The sequence below is a fragment of the Oncorhynchus nerka genome, linkage group LG22, assembly GCF_034236695.1.
Source record: "Oncorhynchus nerka isolate Pitt River linkage group LG22, Oner_Uvic_2.0, whole genome shotgun sequence".
NCBI lineage: Eukaryota > Metazoa > Chordata > Actinopteri > Salmoniformes > Salmonidae > Oncorhynchus > Oncorhynchus nerka.
Window position 1 is genome coordinate 77,084,466 of NC_088417.1, and position 16,250 is coordinate 77,100,715.

Here is a 16,250-nt window from a genome sequence, read left to right on the forward strand (position 1 = left end):
AAAAATAACTATCCTAATTATACATATTTAACAGTCAACAGGGACAATGTCCAGATATCCACTTCAACAAAATACAGAATAAATTGTTGACGGTGATAATACATTAACATGACAACTGTACAAGTTAGTCAATGTACCTCAAGAGCATACATCCAATTTGAAAAACAAGGATACACAGATGTGGAAAAAAATAATAACCTTCCGTCCAAATGGAAGTCTTTGTCCCTTTTGTTGAACTCATCTCCTAAAAACATTAAATACGGATTAGCAGGCTATAGATAAAACATGAGAAACACATTGTCTTTGCAAGATAACTTGTGGAACAATAAAACCAACAATTCATACTTATTGCATTAGTCCTTTTAAATGTTGATTTTTTTTCTCCCATTGCAAAGGTATGGGTGTTTACGTGAGGCTTGTGTCCCCCCCTCTTGTTAATCCTACTGTGACTGGAATGTTGACATCACTGTTTAACACGATCCGACTCACTACATCTAGGTTTGACATCCTTCAGATAATAGACAAAACCCTATCTAACTTCTACACAACTGTTCTGGTTCTCTTCTGTGATGTAACATTGGTTGTGGTGGAGCCATGTGACAGGGTAGTTCTCTCCGCTGCATGGCACAAGTAGGCTAAACGTTCATTTCCATGTCTGAGGAAGGGGCACGGGGTCAGGGGCCAGAGGGTTGGGGAAAGATGGTTCATTTTTCTCCTTTTCTCTCCATCTCGTTTTGTTTTTACCAGGGTGGGGACGAAGGCAGGACCTGGGACAGAAAAGACATACTCTCCATGGATCTCATGGCGATGTTGAGGGGCCCGGACATTGTCATGGACATGGGGGTGCTGATGGCCAGAGGGTGGGCTATATTCATGTGTGCCGTGGTAGGGATGTTGACCGAGGCGATGTTGACGGGCCCAGTGATGGTGACTGGGTGTTGGAGGCTGACGTTAACTGTATTGGTGGAAATGTTCATTTGCGCCGCTATTGTGACAGGGTTGTTGATGGAGTTGCCCCGGTTCATCGTGGTGGTGATGGGGGCGGAGGCTGTTACAGGTGTGGCTGAGGCTGAGTTGTGAATGTCATTATCTAGAGAACAGGGGATAGAGGATATAGTATTAAAGATGTTGTCCTTTCCTTCCCTGCTAAACCAATCGAACAAAAGCTTTACACTGATAGTTATTGGTTATTCTCTGTCATTAAGCAGAGGGAGGAATGCTCTCCATACACTGCAGAAAATTGATCTCCACACTTAAATGTATGCGAAATAGTCCAGAGATTATTTTTGCAGTATATGCAGTTGGCATTCCTCTCCATATTTACTGCAGCACACTGACTGAACTAAAATAACCTTTATATTAATAACCATTAACCATTTTAAATGTGGCAAATACATGTTCTTCTAAAACAAATACCGAAGCAGGTAATCACGTATAGGCAAAACATTAACTTGGTCATTCTTGCTGTGCAAAGTATAATAAAACAGTTTTAAAATTAGAACAGAAATCTACAAGACAACATTTCCATGGATGCAATGATGATGAAGTGGCACACTGGCATGAGCATTTATCCTTGTGTGTGTGTGTGTGATGTCACTGTATTCTTGGGAGGTTCGGGTTAGATTCACACGATGCTATGTTATCATTACCTTTTCGTCCCCCTGAGGAGTTCCACTGCCAGTCCCCTATTCAGAAATACAGACACACATGGGTTATAATGGACTGTCTGCAGGCCAGCCAAGGCTGCTCCGCTAGGACGCCTCTCAGTGCACTCTCCAGGCCCCACTTCAGGTGGGTACACACTACCCGGCTTGCTAGTCCCCAGGGGGAGGGAATGGGCCATACGCTTACTGTGGTGACAAACAATATCCTACTTGTAGTGTTCTCTGTGCTGTATGTGGCAGTGCTCATTCAGGTGGCAGCTAACGCAGAGTGAATACACAACAGTGAAGCTTTCCTTTCAATGGCCAGGGAAAGAACTTGTTGCATCTTCTGTCTATGTGTAACTGAAAGAGGAAACTTAGAAATGTTGATTAGGTGGCCTGAGCTAGGCTATACTTTGTTATTGACTACACCCCTGAGCAGTGATCCATGTGTAATGACGTTATGATTCAGTGTTCTCTGGGTGGGAAGAGATGAACAGGGTTGTACATGTTCCACAGGAGAATCACAAAAACACGTTGGCTTACGGCCTGAATCACCACAATTCCAATACAGCACTTTCACAAATGGAAATTCACAGATGAATAAACAAAACAGGAAATACAGACAGTAATAGCACGAGGGCTGAGGAAGAAGCCAGTTATTGGGCTGAACTTGACCTCCATGTTATGTATTATAAATGTATAGTATATTTAAACAGTTACAGTGCCAGTGATTTTTCTGAATTATTTACTGAGCAGTAATACAAAGTAAGAGTCAATACCACCAAATATATATCAATAACACTAATGAGAAAGACTAACGGAAGAGCAATACTCTGAGAAAAACCCTGCCCTCCCTCTTCTAATTATCTTGTAAGCTGCACAAATCAATTGAGTGGAGGAGCTGTAAGTTTGCTGTGGTTGGATCAGATATCATTGTCTATGTTCCACTTCTCTCTGCTCCAACACGAGCCAATTGCTGAAAGCGCTTTAAATTTAGAACATATTTCTGCCACAGGCCATTCTGTCAACGAGAATACATGTCATCAGATTACATACCTCAAGCAGAAGACCCACAAAAAACAGCACAGCATATACATCTCTCCACTCAGACAAACATCTAATTAATGTTTAAAAACAGAATGGTACTCAAGGGAATTGGGGAAAAATGTAACCAGCGAAGAAGACATGGTAATGCCCATCATGGACAATGTTCGGTGGGACTTTCCATGTCCTGTAGTGCTACTCTAACTACACAGAGACTGAAACCTGCCTGAGGATGAAGTCAGCACCAATCAATCAGATGATATTTTCACTGTCATGTAAGGTTTGCCCAGACACTGGCCTCTGGCACACTGTCTTGGTATGGAGTAAAAGACAACTTCTAGGAAAATGTCAGTTATGGATTGAGGAGTGTGAATGTTCAAAGTGTGTACAAAATAATTAAGTAAAATTACTTAAAAGGGCTTCAAAAGTTGTCATTAAAAAAAAAAAATCTCATTTTTTATTTTTTTAATTTGGAATGTAAAACCTGAAAGGATTTGATTTGAGTTGGGAGGTGGTTGGTGAGATAGGACTGTACCTTTGTTACAGGAGTTAAAGTTAGTCTGGCCGTGTGTCTTTAGATGGCTGGTGATGTAGGCTGCGCTCAGCATCTTGCCGCAGATGTTGCAGGTGACCTTCCCTTCATGTCGGATCATGTGGGAGCGCAGTCTGTCTTTGGTGGCGAAGGCAGAAGTACAGGCCTGGGAGAGGACAGGACAGGGTCAGAAGGTCAGGCCAGAGGCACACTACTATTCATAGGACAACACAGCTTCGTGCTCCAGCTCGGTGCCAAGTGAATCCTGGATGGAACATGTCCAACTTTAAAGGCTTATAGATAGTCATAAATCTCTACTGGTGCCACAGGGTATACTGCAGTGTGGTGTTGTGGACAGACTGCCATTACAACACTATGACTAATGGGCTCATTTTAAAGACACTAGTCTAGCATAGGAAACTAACAATTACTGTCCGTGCCGACAGAAAGGAAAGTGCAAAGTGGGAGAATTGATGCTAGACGACAGACATGCAGCTCAAGTTGTCAATAATGAGCTGCTGACAAGTGTCCCTAATGAGGCCACACAGTACAGTTGTAACTCTCTCTTACCGTTACTTGGCATTTGAATGGTCTTTCTGAGGAGTGGACATGCTTCACGTGGCAGCTCAGGTGGTCTGGCCTGGAGAAGATAAGAAAAGTTACAATCTTGCTGTAGAATATTAATGGACACACAACACACACTGTACTTTTGACCTTTTCTTGACTCAAATGTTCACTCAGCCCACTCATCGCAGCACCCAGAGGTACCATTAGTTAGTTTGACTGAAAACCTGGACTACAGCAGACAGGCTGGGAACTAAATAATTTCATCACCGATGATGGTGTGGAGAACTAACACAGGCAGCTAGGCCAAAGCAAAACACTCACACTGGTAGTGGTTTTGTTACAAAGGAGAGGAGTCAATTAGAATATTTTCAGGAGTGCTGTGAACCGGAATGGCTGTTCTCCTCGTTTCACTGTTAACTGAGGAAGACAGCAGCTTCCAGACAGACAGAGTGCCTGTAGAACTGCCAGTGACTAAGAGTTGCGTTATTCTGCCAGCCGGCCTCTCACTTTTCAGTGTCCCGATAAACCTCTGCGTCACTGTGTTGGAACCAAGCCGGGCTCTGAGATTATAGTTTGGACAGAGAGCATAATGTTTACATCAGTTTGAGACGCTGGAATATTCACTCACACCAAACTTCTGCTGTTATTTGAACAACTAACAAGCTGTAAGAGCTCTTTGCTTCTTGGGTTTTCAATGGTCATTTGTTATATATTTTGCCATTACTCATGCCAATGAATTGCACATATGACTAATGATGCATAACTGGAAGTAGTGAGTGGATGTTGCCGTAAATGTTGAAAGAGGCCATCTTTCAAGGCCACTGTTGGCTTTGCTTGGAAAGACAGGAATGCTCAGTCATTCCAGGTGGCTCAGACTTAAAACAAACAGGACCCTGTAAGCAGCAACACCCGAGCAGAGCGGGAAAACAAGGTGCTAGGTTAAAGGAAATCCCAGGCTGCTGCATCCCAGGCCTGTTTTAATGGCATTCCCTGGGGAAGGGGAAGTGGTGACAAGCTGGCGGGAACCACAGCCTCACCCAGCCTAACTCCTCTCCTTTGCCTGTCCTCGCAAGAGGGAACTCTGGGACACAAGTTGAACTGCTCTCTAAAAACGCAACTGTTTAAACATGCTGGGGACCACAAAGGCACCCTGAGGGCAGCTGTCAATGGGACATGTAAAATGTAACATTGAACAACAGATGGTCAAACACTCCATCTCAGTGCTCGTCTAACACCACATAGAAATTGTAGACTAAAAATTGGTTGATGTTGGAGTTCAATTGAGTTTGTAATAAATAGAAAGCACTTTTATTTGAAATATAAAACAGCTAGCCAGGGTTAGTGAAAGTGCATGGCTGGAGCCTACCTGGAGAAGCCTTTCCCACACACGGAGCAGACGTATGGCTTGTGGACTCCACCGTCGTGAGAGCGCACATGGTATGTCATGCGGTCCTTCCTCTTGAAGCGCTGTTGGCAGATGGGGCACTGGAAGGGCTTCTCGTCCGAATGGGACAGCTTGTGACGGTTCAGGTGGTAGACGTCTCGGAAGGCCTTGCCACACATCTCACAGCCATGGTTCTTCTTCACAGGCTTGGCAGGCTTCTTGGGCTGGCTCTGCTGCGGCACGTTGATCATAGAGACTGGAGACATGATGCTGGAGGCTGAGGACACGGAGGTGGTGGCCGTGGTGAGGATGCCTGCGATGGTGGAGATGTAGGAGGGCTGCCCACTGTTCTCCCTGGGCAGGCTGGAGATGAAGGGCACCATGGTGGGGGCCGTCTGGGCCGTCTTCTTGGGCCGCGACACCATCTTGATGCCCGTGTGGCAGGACTCGTGGCGCCGCAGGTGGTAGCTGTCACGGAAGGCCTTGTTGCAATAGCCGCAGATGAAGGGTGTCTTGCTCTTGTGCTCCTTCTTCACCACGGGCATGGGTCCCCTGCCGCCACCTGCCCCGCTGGCCACGTTGTCTTTGAGGAGCTCTGCGGCACTGGCGGGGGGTTTCTGGTCCAGGGGAATGGGCATCACAGGCTTCTGGTCCACCGGCTCATTTCCAGAGTTGAGCAGCGGCAGCAGGCTGTTCTGGGCCACCTGGTGCTGGTGGTGGAGGGCTTCATTGGCCTGCTGTAGAGACACAGCACAGCAAGTTTAAACACTGGTCAACAACATACAGTGTATTCGGAAAGTAGTCAGACCCCTTGACTTGTTCCACATTTTGTTACGTTACAGCCTTGTTCTAAAATGGATTATATTGTCCCCCCCTCATCAACCTACACCCAATACATGATAATGACAAAGTAAAAACAGGTTGAGAAATGTTGAAAATCTATTAAAAATAAAAACTGAAATATTACATCTACATAAGTACTCAGACCCTTTACTAAATACTTTGTTGAAGCACCTTTGGCAGCGATTACAGCATTGAGTCTTCTTGAGTAGGACACTACAATCTTGGCAAACCTGTATTTGGAGAGTTTCCCCCATTCTTCTCTGCAGATCCTTTTCAATTTTCAGGTCTCTCCAGAGATGTTCGATCGAGTTCAAGTCCGGGCCGGGCCACTCAAGGACATTCAGACTTGTCCCGAAGCCACTCATGCGGTGTCTTGGCTGTGTGCTTTGGGCTGTTGTCCTGTTGGAAGGGGAAACTTCACCCCACTCCGAGGTCCTTAGCACTCGGAAGCAGGTTTTCATCAAGGATCTCTTTCTACTTTGCTCCATTAATCTTTCCCTCAATCCTGACTAGTCTCCCAGTCCCTGCCGCTGAAGAACTTCCCCACAGCATGATGCTGCCACCAGGTTTCCTCCAGACGTGACACTTGGCTTTCAGGCCAAAGAGTTCAATCTTGGTTTCATCAGACCAGAGAATCTTGTTTGTCATGGTCTAAGAGTCCTTTAGGTGCCTTTTGTCAAACTCCAAGCGGGCTATCATGTGTCTTCTACTGAGTGGCTTCCGTCTGGCCACTACCATAAAGGCCCGATTGATGGAGTGCTGCAGAGATGGTTGTCCTGGAAGGTTCTCCCATCTCCACAGAGGAACCCTCAGAGCGACCATCAGCTTATTGGTTACCTCCCTGACCAAGGCCCTTCTCATCCGATTGCTCAGTTTGGCCGGGCGGCCAGCTCCAGGAAGTCTTGGTGGTACCAAACATCTTCAATTTAAGAATGATGGAGGCCTTCAAAGCTGCAGACATTTTTTGGTACCTTTCCCCAGATCGATGTTGACACAATCTTTTCTCTGAGATCTTCAGACAATTCCCTTGACCTCATGGCTGGGTTTTTGCTCTGACATGCACTGTCAACTGTGCAACAGGTAGCCTGGTGGTTAGAGCGCTGGGCCAGTAAACTGAAAGGTTGCTAAATCGAATCCCGGAGCTGACAAGGTAAAAATCTGTCATTCTGCCCCTGAACGAGACAGTTAACCCACTCTTCCTAGGCCGTCATTGTAAGAGTAGAACTACAGGTTGAAACTACCATGAGCCTTCCTCGCTCTGCCTGCTACAGGCTTGTTATAAGAGAGCGCACTGAAAGGTCAGGTTTTGTTTGTTACTCAACACAGCCAAATGTACCTCACATCCTTGTAGCTCTGCCTTTCTCCTTTATGTAACCCGGCACTTTTTGGAGATTAGCCTATGTCTTGACATTCCTCCTTTATATAACCGCTCTTGCAGTGAGAAAATAGTTTGGGAGGAAATTAATTTAGCATTAGGCTCTTTGTGTTGTTTTACTGGCTCAAACGGCCTACTGGGAATAGCCTAATCTGGGAGCCATTCACATGCAACAACTAGGCCTATTGAGAACAGCTTAATCTCACTGCCATTCACAGGCCACATTTTAAAATGATCCGGTGCTGCTAGGAAGGCTTTGCTTTGATGACTTGTCCGCCTCAGCCTTAAGCATGAAACACACAGAGAATCTCACTGCCGATAGACTGCCGATAGTTACTTATCACAGTGGGAGGCCGTTCCTTCTCTTGACAAAACAAATGTGATACCTACTGCGTGCCGATCCGGTAGCGACGAACCTACAGATTCTACTTGCAGAATCCCAATGCTAATCAGTGCACGTCCGTACATCCACAAATGAACCAGTCACACTTCATATGCAATGTAGGCTACGGGATGGTAGCTAGCTAAGTGCACAACATCAAATACTTCCTCCAAGCTAGCTAGCCACTGTAGCTAGCTAGTACTGACATAATTAAATCACAATGGATTAGCTAGTTTCCATGAAGCTGCTGCCCGTGTTAGCTAGCTAAGGACACTGCACTGTTGTGCTAGTTAGCGAAGATGCTAAAGTTAGATAGCTGGCTAAACCATTGGTTTTGGGAGGGCACTGGCAGTATGGGATTATGGAGAGTGAATTAAATAGTTTCTTAATTTTGATAGGTAGTTATCTAGTTGTGACTTTCCGGCTAGTATCAACTAGGGCTTTTTTTTTAAACTGCCGACACTGTTCAGATGTGCTAAATACTGTACTGGCAGGCAAACGTTCGACAATAGTAGCGTTGTCTGAGCTTTTAGCCTTGGGCCTCGTAGTTACATGTGTTTACACAACACATGGAGATTTAACACTGGCTTTGTACCGTGCCCTTTCTGACGTGATTTCACAGCTCTTCCACTGAATTGACGCTGCAAAGAGTTGGAGTGAAAGCGCCGCTGCCTGTCACTGCGTCTGAAGCCACACCGAAATAGACAGTGAGTCATTCTGGGCGCATGCGTGGCAGAGTAGACCACGGGGGCCAGAACGGAGCAGTGAGCAGACTGAAAGTATATCAGCGGGGCTTCTAGTCAGCACTTCCGCCCCTCTGCTGAATGACTAATGACATGCAAGAGAGACAGCCGAACAACACAACAAAGACAACCGGAGGAAATGCACTGGAAGATCTGAAAACATTCAGCCAGATAATCATCACAATAACCCTTTAGTCTAAAACCACACTGACTGGGAAAATCATTTGCTAAAACCCCACTGCAAGTAGTTGCTTGGCTCTGTTGACTTCCAAGTCCCATATAAAGAATCATCTTTGTGCCGAGCCACAAGTATTGACGTTTGGGGCATCTATTTGACGAAATACGCAAAAAAAAGCAGGGTCAATGACTGTGGATGTTTTACAGGGACAAAAATAGGCCCTGGCTGTGTCATTAGTGAGGCGGCACACAAACAGCCTGCTGCTGCTGAGGAATCTAAATCTGCTATATGAAAAATGATCCCTGTCATGGTGGTGCTCATTTGTCATGTGTGCAAAAGTAGTCTGCCAAAATAGAGACAGGCTTGGAAGAATCCAGCTTAGTGCCCCCAGCAGCAGCCTGTGCATGAGTTTAGCTAAACCAAACAAGGTGCTCCCCTGGTTAGCTAGTAGCGCAACATTAAAATGGACTTCATTCCAAACGTGTCCCTAAAACATGAACTACTTATGTTGTTTTTTGCAGTATCTGTACTTCACTATTTCGGACAACTTTTACTTTACTACATTCCTAAAGAAAATTATGTACTTTTTACTCCATACATTTTCCCTGACACCCAAAAGTACTCATTACATTTTGAATGCTTAGTAAGACAATAACATTATCTAATTCAAATGAACATCCCTGGTCATCCCTTCAGCCTCTTATCTGGTGGACTCACTAAACACCTGCTTCGTTTGTAAATTAAGTCTGAGTTTTGGAGCGTGCCCATGGCTATCCATAAATCTTTTTAAAAAGTACCAAAAATTTGCCACCTGGTTTGCTTAATATTGAAATGATTTATACTTTTTACTTTTGATACTTAAGTATATTTGAGCAAGTATATTTAAAACCAAATACTTTTGGACTTTTACTCTAGTAGTATTTTACTAGGAGACTTTTACTTGAGCAATTTTCAATTTTTAGGTTGAGTATGGCAATTGGGTACTTTTTCCCCACCACTGTAGAAATGTGTGCATTAGACACAGTCCACCCACTCTCCTCCTCAGCAGTGTGACTGCATGGGCTCTGGGGCTGTGCAGGTTAAGCCCCATCTCCTTAGCCACATGTCAGGAAACAGAGAGCCACCAGGTACAGGCAAGAGCCACAGGATGCCTCCATGTCTAACCACAGTGGTGAATCTCTGCCATATTACGCTGAATACACTAAGTGAAACCTGCCATCCACATAAAGAACCAGATTCAGCCACCACCCAAAGCAGCCCAATTAGAGGAGCTGGCAGAGAGGTGAGAGGCCTTGATGTACTGTTGCTAAATCAGTCAGTTTCAGTTTAAAGAGTACATGGTTGTGCTGCACAGCAGACAGAGCAGAGGTCCCCCGCTGTGAGAGAAGGTTAGTGACGTCAAAGCGGGAAGCTACCCGACTGACATTAATAAATAAATCACGCAGCGCTGGAATACGTTGTCTGCTAGTCTGCTCCTTGGCTTCAGCGCAGACTAAACAGCCCTCTAGATCAGGGATAAGCACTACACTTGAGGGGAGCACAGACACCGCACCAGACAGACAGGGATGTTTTTAGGAAAAGGATGTGACTGGGGATCCTCCGACTGTGGCAGCACTGTGTCTGCTTACAGACCCACAATGTACTAGAAAATATGTATAATGTTTATCATAATTTAACATGTTTATCTAGCTAAATATACTAGGTTATGAGAAATATGACCCTCAGGTGATCTATCATTAAATTATGCAGAACGTAGGTCAATGTATTCTAATCTAGCGTAGTTCAAACAGTCATGTGACGGTAGCCAGTGTGACGTCTGCAGAGCTGATAGGCCTGGATGGATTTAACATCCCGCTCTAGAACATAATCGGCAGAACGGCACTAGGGCTGCTGTGCACAAAGAGAGCCAAGCATGCCCGTTAAGGGTCATTATTGCTGTTCATTGGAGCTTCTTAAATTGAGGAGGAGGACCCCACAAATAGCGACCGTTATATTTAGTAGGTCTGGGAAGTGCCAGGGACCTCGCGATACGATATTACACAATACTTAGGTGCCAATATGATTATGTATTGCAATTTTTGCTATCACTGACATTTACTTGCAATTTGATGTTCCAAACATATTGCTTATGATATGTCTGCTGCAGAGAGAAGAGAAAGTATGAGAATACGAGTTGATCAGTCAATGAAATAAGTGCTGAAAAGAGGTTGGCTCACTATTTAAAAAGAAGATAGAGAATAAGCTTTGGGATGAAATATAACATTTTGGTGGTAACTTTTTTTTAAATTAATTAACAAAAAAATCTATCAATCCCCCCATCACTTACGTGTAGGCTAGCCTACAACTTGACTGTCATTCATCAGCTTCAGAGCCCAGATTGGGTGCTACTCAAATATCTTGACATCTGGAGAGGAAAAAAGTGTATCCAGTAAAAGCTGCTGCCAGGTCCTACAAAAATGTACATTCATATTGGTCAGGTCACACTGACCATTTCCATCTGAGACCAAAGGCAGGCATAATAGAGTAGGATGGAGAGGAAAAGTCTTCTCATCTGGGTCTTTCTGATGTGAACACTTTATTGAGTTAATAGAAACATGGCCATTTCATCAGATGAAAAATAACTGGAAACAGACAAACACACACACACACACATCCTCACATTGACCAACTGAAATGAAAAGAGGGACGCTGCAATTAAGACAACTGCGTTCTCTTCCGCAAGTACTAAAGGGAAAGGTCAAATACCCGACCCTTCCCTTTTGGTCAGCCATCCATCGATCCACCCACCAGGGCCAGCCAAGAGAGAGGTTGGAAGAGGGGGAGGAGAAAATAAAAATAAATCCCACATTCTCCTCCTTATTTCATCTGCCCCATTGTGGAAGACAAATCCAACCAGTGATGCACTCAGTGCTCAACAAGAGGTCTTTGTAAGCACATCTTCACCCATTTGGCTCCTCTATTCATGGGCCAGGGCCTGCATTTCTACACACACACACCTCAGCCCAGACGTACTCTCAGACCCAGGAACTCAGGGAGAACGCCACCGCACCCTCCCGCCTCTATGGTCTGCGCACCTGCTCACTACCATCCAGGATTAGTCATCAATATCATGATTTTCTAGCCCTCTCTCGGGCTGTCTGAACAGGACCTACTGGCCCAGAGGGGGATGTACACTGCAGACAGCAGAAGACACAGCCACTGCTGCTGCAGACAACCTGGCCCCAAGAAAGACGTGCAGGGCCTGCAGCGCTTTCACGCTGCTCTGACCATTTTGATACAAATGTGCTTTGAAGGCTGGGGTCACTCCAACGCAAATAATATCAAAATGGAAGGCAGGGAGAATAAGCAACTCTGAAAAGACACTAACAACACTACTGATCGGTGACTGGCTTAGACTTATTATGTAGCAAACAGTGATTCATGTAATGGTTTATTAACTATTTGCTGTAAGAACAATTACATGTGAAATAGGAAATAACATTTTGTAAGTCTTTGTAGCATGGTTGTTCATTTCCTACACAGATTTGAGAAAAATAAACTATTTGTAGCCATCTGAAGAACATTGATGAATAACCTTAATTTGAGTGCAAATGTATTGCCTTGCCACTGTTTTCAATGTCAGATTAGCTAACAAGTATGTCCTAAAAACAGAAATGAACATTGTTATTTTTGGAACATTACATTCCTGCCTGGGGTTTTCCCAGTAAGCTATCACTGCTCAGACAGTTCCAACATTCTACTGTGGGATAAGCTATAGGCATAACTGAAGGTATTTTACAGCTCTGGTACTTGCAGGACGTAGGTGGAGCAATAAAAATACCCTAGACGTAGGCTAAACTAGACGAAATGAATACTTGTGGTAGCCTATTCAAGCATACTCCAGGGACAGATTGAGTCATATAGGAGAGGTTGTTCTGGCCATTCTCATTATCATGCTACCCTGCTGCCAACATCCTTGGGATCAATGAGCGAGTTAGGGCTCCAGAGGAGAGAGGCGTTTAGCGTGAGTCATACGGACGCAGAAGCCAGCGTCACACAGCCTTTCTGTCAGGAACAAGGCATCCAGTGACAGACGCACCTCTTATTATGCGCTGTTGCAGATGAGTAATGAAGGATTATGTGTACTTTAGCTCTCTCAGAAAGCACAATAGCCTTTGTCAAGCACCACTTTTTTCATAAAAGGGGAATCAAACTGAAAGTATTTTTCCCCCCTCTGCTCTTGAGTAGTGACAGGTGGTTGATCCCTCTGGCCCTGAGCTGCAACCGTTTGATTAAACAGTGGTTGATAGTCTGATGAGATGGGCTAAAAGAAATCTACATTGAGACAAGAAAAGAGTGCTCCTCCATAGGGGTGAAAAAATCTGATAGGATCAACGAATCATCAAGATAACTAAGATAATAATAATGTTAGGATAAATAGACATATTTTGGTTTCCTGCACTGACCGCAAGATGAGGGGGAAAAAATCCTTTAAAATCTCACTTAAAGTGAAAATGAGTCACATGAAATAACACAATGATTCATGGCAACTAGCAGTTGCATGGGAGAATTCAGCAAGAGGGCTGCATTTAACATCAACTTTCACCCCATTTGCCACTTCCTAACATCTACTGATCAATGAGGGACTGTTAACATTAGCATCATCACATCACACAACACCATACTACCCTCAGTAAAATTGCTGCACTGTGCTCAGTATTTGGAGACTGACTGCCACTTAGCCTCAACTTGGCCCTGCACACAGGCTCTGGGCCCACTCCAATTAGCCAGCAACAGCTGCACATTTCCAATACTTCGGGAATAGAACAGAGTTAGCTGTACCAGGGAAAATTACAGCAAACACTTCAAAGCAGAAAGCAGGGCTAAAAAGGGATTGCCCGTAGAATAAGAATGTTAAACACTCAAACAATCTGAGCTCCCATTCAAAAAAGAAATAATATATTTTTCAAGATGGAGGGGGAGGGGGGTAAGGCTGCTCCGATTTCAGACTGTTAAACTGATCCAGTCCTGCTTGGGGCCCAGGCATACTTTTATGAGTGAGGTCAACTCCAAGGAATGTTTATAATATAATGTATAAAACGTGTGATACTAATATTATGACGGGGACAATTTCTATTCAGGTGTGAACCAGGTTTCCCAATTGAACACAACCATCATTATTTGAATTGCAACATTGTAGGCCCAGCTCTGAGTAGGTCAAACGGATTGAATCGTTTGGTGGTTGTGGAACTTGACACAAAAAGGACTAGCTATGATGACAATTTATTCCAACAGTCCCCAAGTATCCAAATAAAATAAAATACAAGAAGCCAGTTAACGGATAAAATCTTAGCTGCATGAGGTTACCTTGGCCTTAATTTGTTTAAAAACAAACAATCATTCCACTACAACTGTAGGCTAGACCTTTGATAACCTGCTTGAAAAAAACTATTTATCGCTATTATTAATGCCCGGCCCAATAGGCTAGCAGAAATGTGTCCAATTTTATAAACCAAATATGATACGTTGGTGCAGTGATGTTGTAATGCAAATCTGGAAAGAAACTAAGCTTGAATGCAGGCCAAAAACAAAAATAGTAACGTTAACTTTGCTATAACCAGCTGACAATGTTGCATAATATAATGGTTAGTTATCTAAAACTGAGATAGTTATATGGATTGAAATCTCCTTTTCGCAAACTGAAATAAATCACTTTTTATTTTGTGTGCAAATTGAATTCCTTCTTTACTCGCGGTCATATAATGTTAGCTTGTAGGTCTAACCTAGCTGGCTATTTTGAATCATTGAGGGGGAAGGAGAAACTTAAACGCTGACTGACGAAAAAGCAACGAAGTAACGTTAAACGTCAATCGGGAAAGTATTTCTCGCTTTCTAGTGATCAGAGATCCGATTATTTTAGGAAACTAGATAGCCATTGTTTATAAAGTAAAGTTATACCGTCAGACAGAGAAAAAAAACGGATCAACGGTTCCGGGCAAATAAATAAAAAACAAGGCTGGCTGTGGCGTTCTTGGAGCCTGCGAATGATCGATCTATGAATAACGTTTGCTGGCTTTGATCTAACAAGCGAACTTACATAACATAAACAAAGCTTTACGTTAGTTAGATAACTAAGCCAACTAATTTGTGTTTTTTTCCATCACCATAGTAATACAGAAAGAGAGAAAAATAACATTTTTCCAAACGTCATGCCCAACCTCTCAGCTGGAAGCCTGGATTGATGTACCATTGTTTTGCTTGGATAGCTTTACTTAAAATTATACCTTTGAAAAACGTCAGACTGTGAATGTCTTTAGCTTCCTACAGTTATTCCATCAATGACCTTACTTTTCGGGTATCAAAGTTCACTTACCTGAAATAGAAATGTACTCCAGCTCGGTTCCATTGCAACACCTAAAAAAATCTGCAGGAAACCTACAAGAAACCTACAACAAAGCAGCCAAACATGGCAGCTGCTACAACTTCCTGTAACCCTTGGACTGTTCCACTTTGAAAGAATTTTAGGGCGGCAATAATGGAGTTTTCATAAGAAAGTATATCACTTATTTTCAGCACAACAAAGGTTTCAAATATGATTCATTTACATAACCTAAATATCCAACTTATATTAAGTAGAATATGAAACTGGGTGTTAATATTTCTGGTGTAAGCTACTAAATGTATCAAACACCCCTATGTCTGTGTTTCCCTGATTCTGCAGGGGGCATTCAATAAACAGCAGAGGTAATCAATGGCTCCGCAGATGGCATAATGTAGGAATACTGGGGAGCTGTTCTTCATAAATCTTGAGGAACATTTTGACCTCGGAATCGCATTACCTTACACATAATACAAGCACCATAGTAATACTTTTTGCATAAACTCGTAATCTCCGTGGTAAAACTACAATAGATAGCCCCAAGGTTCGCCAAAGAACGTCGTATGGTCTAATACAAAACGTAATGGAAGAACTACGCCCTCTAGGGGTCTCGGGGCTGGAAGTACTAATTTATCTCGGCTTTTTTAAAGCGTTTCGTTTCCTAATGAGGACAATCTTGTTCTCATTTGTTAGCGGATAGTCTACAGTTATACAACAGTCTGTATTTGCACTTAAATATTTCGTCTTTCCCATTCACCCACTGAATGGCACACATACAATTCATGTCTATATTATTATTAATCAAGGTACCTTTATTTACACTGTGTACAAAACATAAGGAACACCTGCTCTTTCCATGACAGACTGACCAGGTTAATACATTATTTTATTTTTTAAATGTCACCTTTATTTAACTAGGCAAGTCATTTAAGATCAAATTCTTATTTACAATGACGGCCTACCCCGGCCAAACCCAGGCGACGCTGGGGCAATTGTGTGGTGCCCTATGGGATTCTCAATCACATCCAGATGTGATACAGCCTGGATTCAAACCAGGGACTGTAGTGACGCCTCTTGCACTGAGATGCAGTGCCTTAGACCGCTGCGCCACTCGGGAGCCAAATCCACATGAAAGATGCTTTCACGTGGATTCACCTGATCAGTCTGTCTGTAATGGAAAGAGCAGGTGTTCCTTATT

General features: G+C 43.6%; 1 protein-coding gene across 1 annotated transcript; it reads right to left on the reverse strand.

Moving 5' to 3' along the window:
- Positions 1-428: 428 nt before the first annotated feature.
- On the reverse strand, positions 429-15,151 carry LOC115105773 (vascular endothelial zinc finger 1-like). The gene is made up of 6 exons (XM_029628145.2): positions 15,047-15,151; positions 5,156-5,910; positions 3,793-3,862; positions 3,226-3,388; positions 1,650-1,685; positions 429-1,090 (listed from the first exon to the last, which is right to left on the reverse strand). Exons 1-6 carry the CDS (start codon positions 15,077-15,079, stop codon positions 741-743), a joined length of 1,407 nt encoding a protein of 468 aa, XP_029484005.1. The 5' UTR covers positions 15,080-15,151; the 3' UTR covers positions 429-740.
- Positions 15,152-16,250: the final 1,099 nt, after the last annotated feature.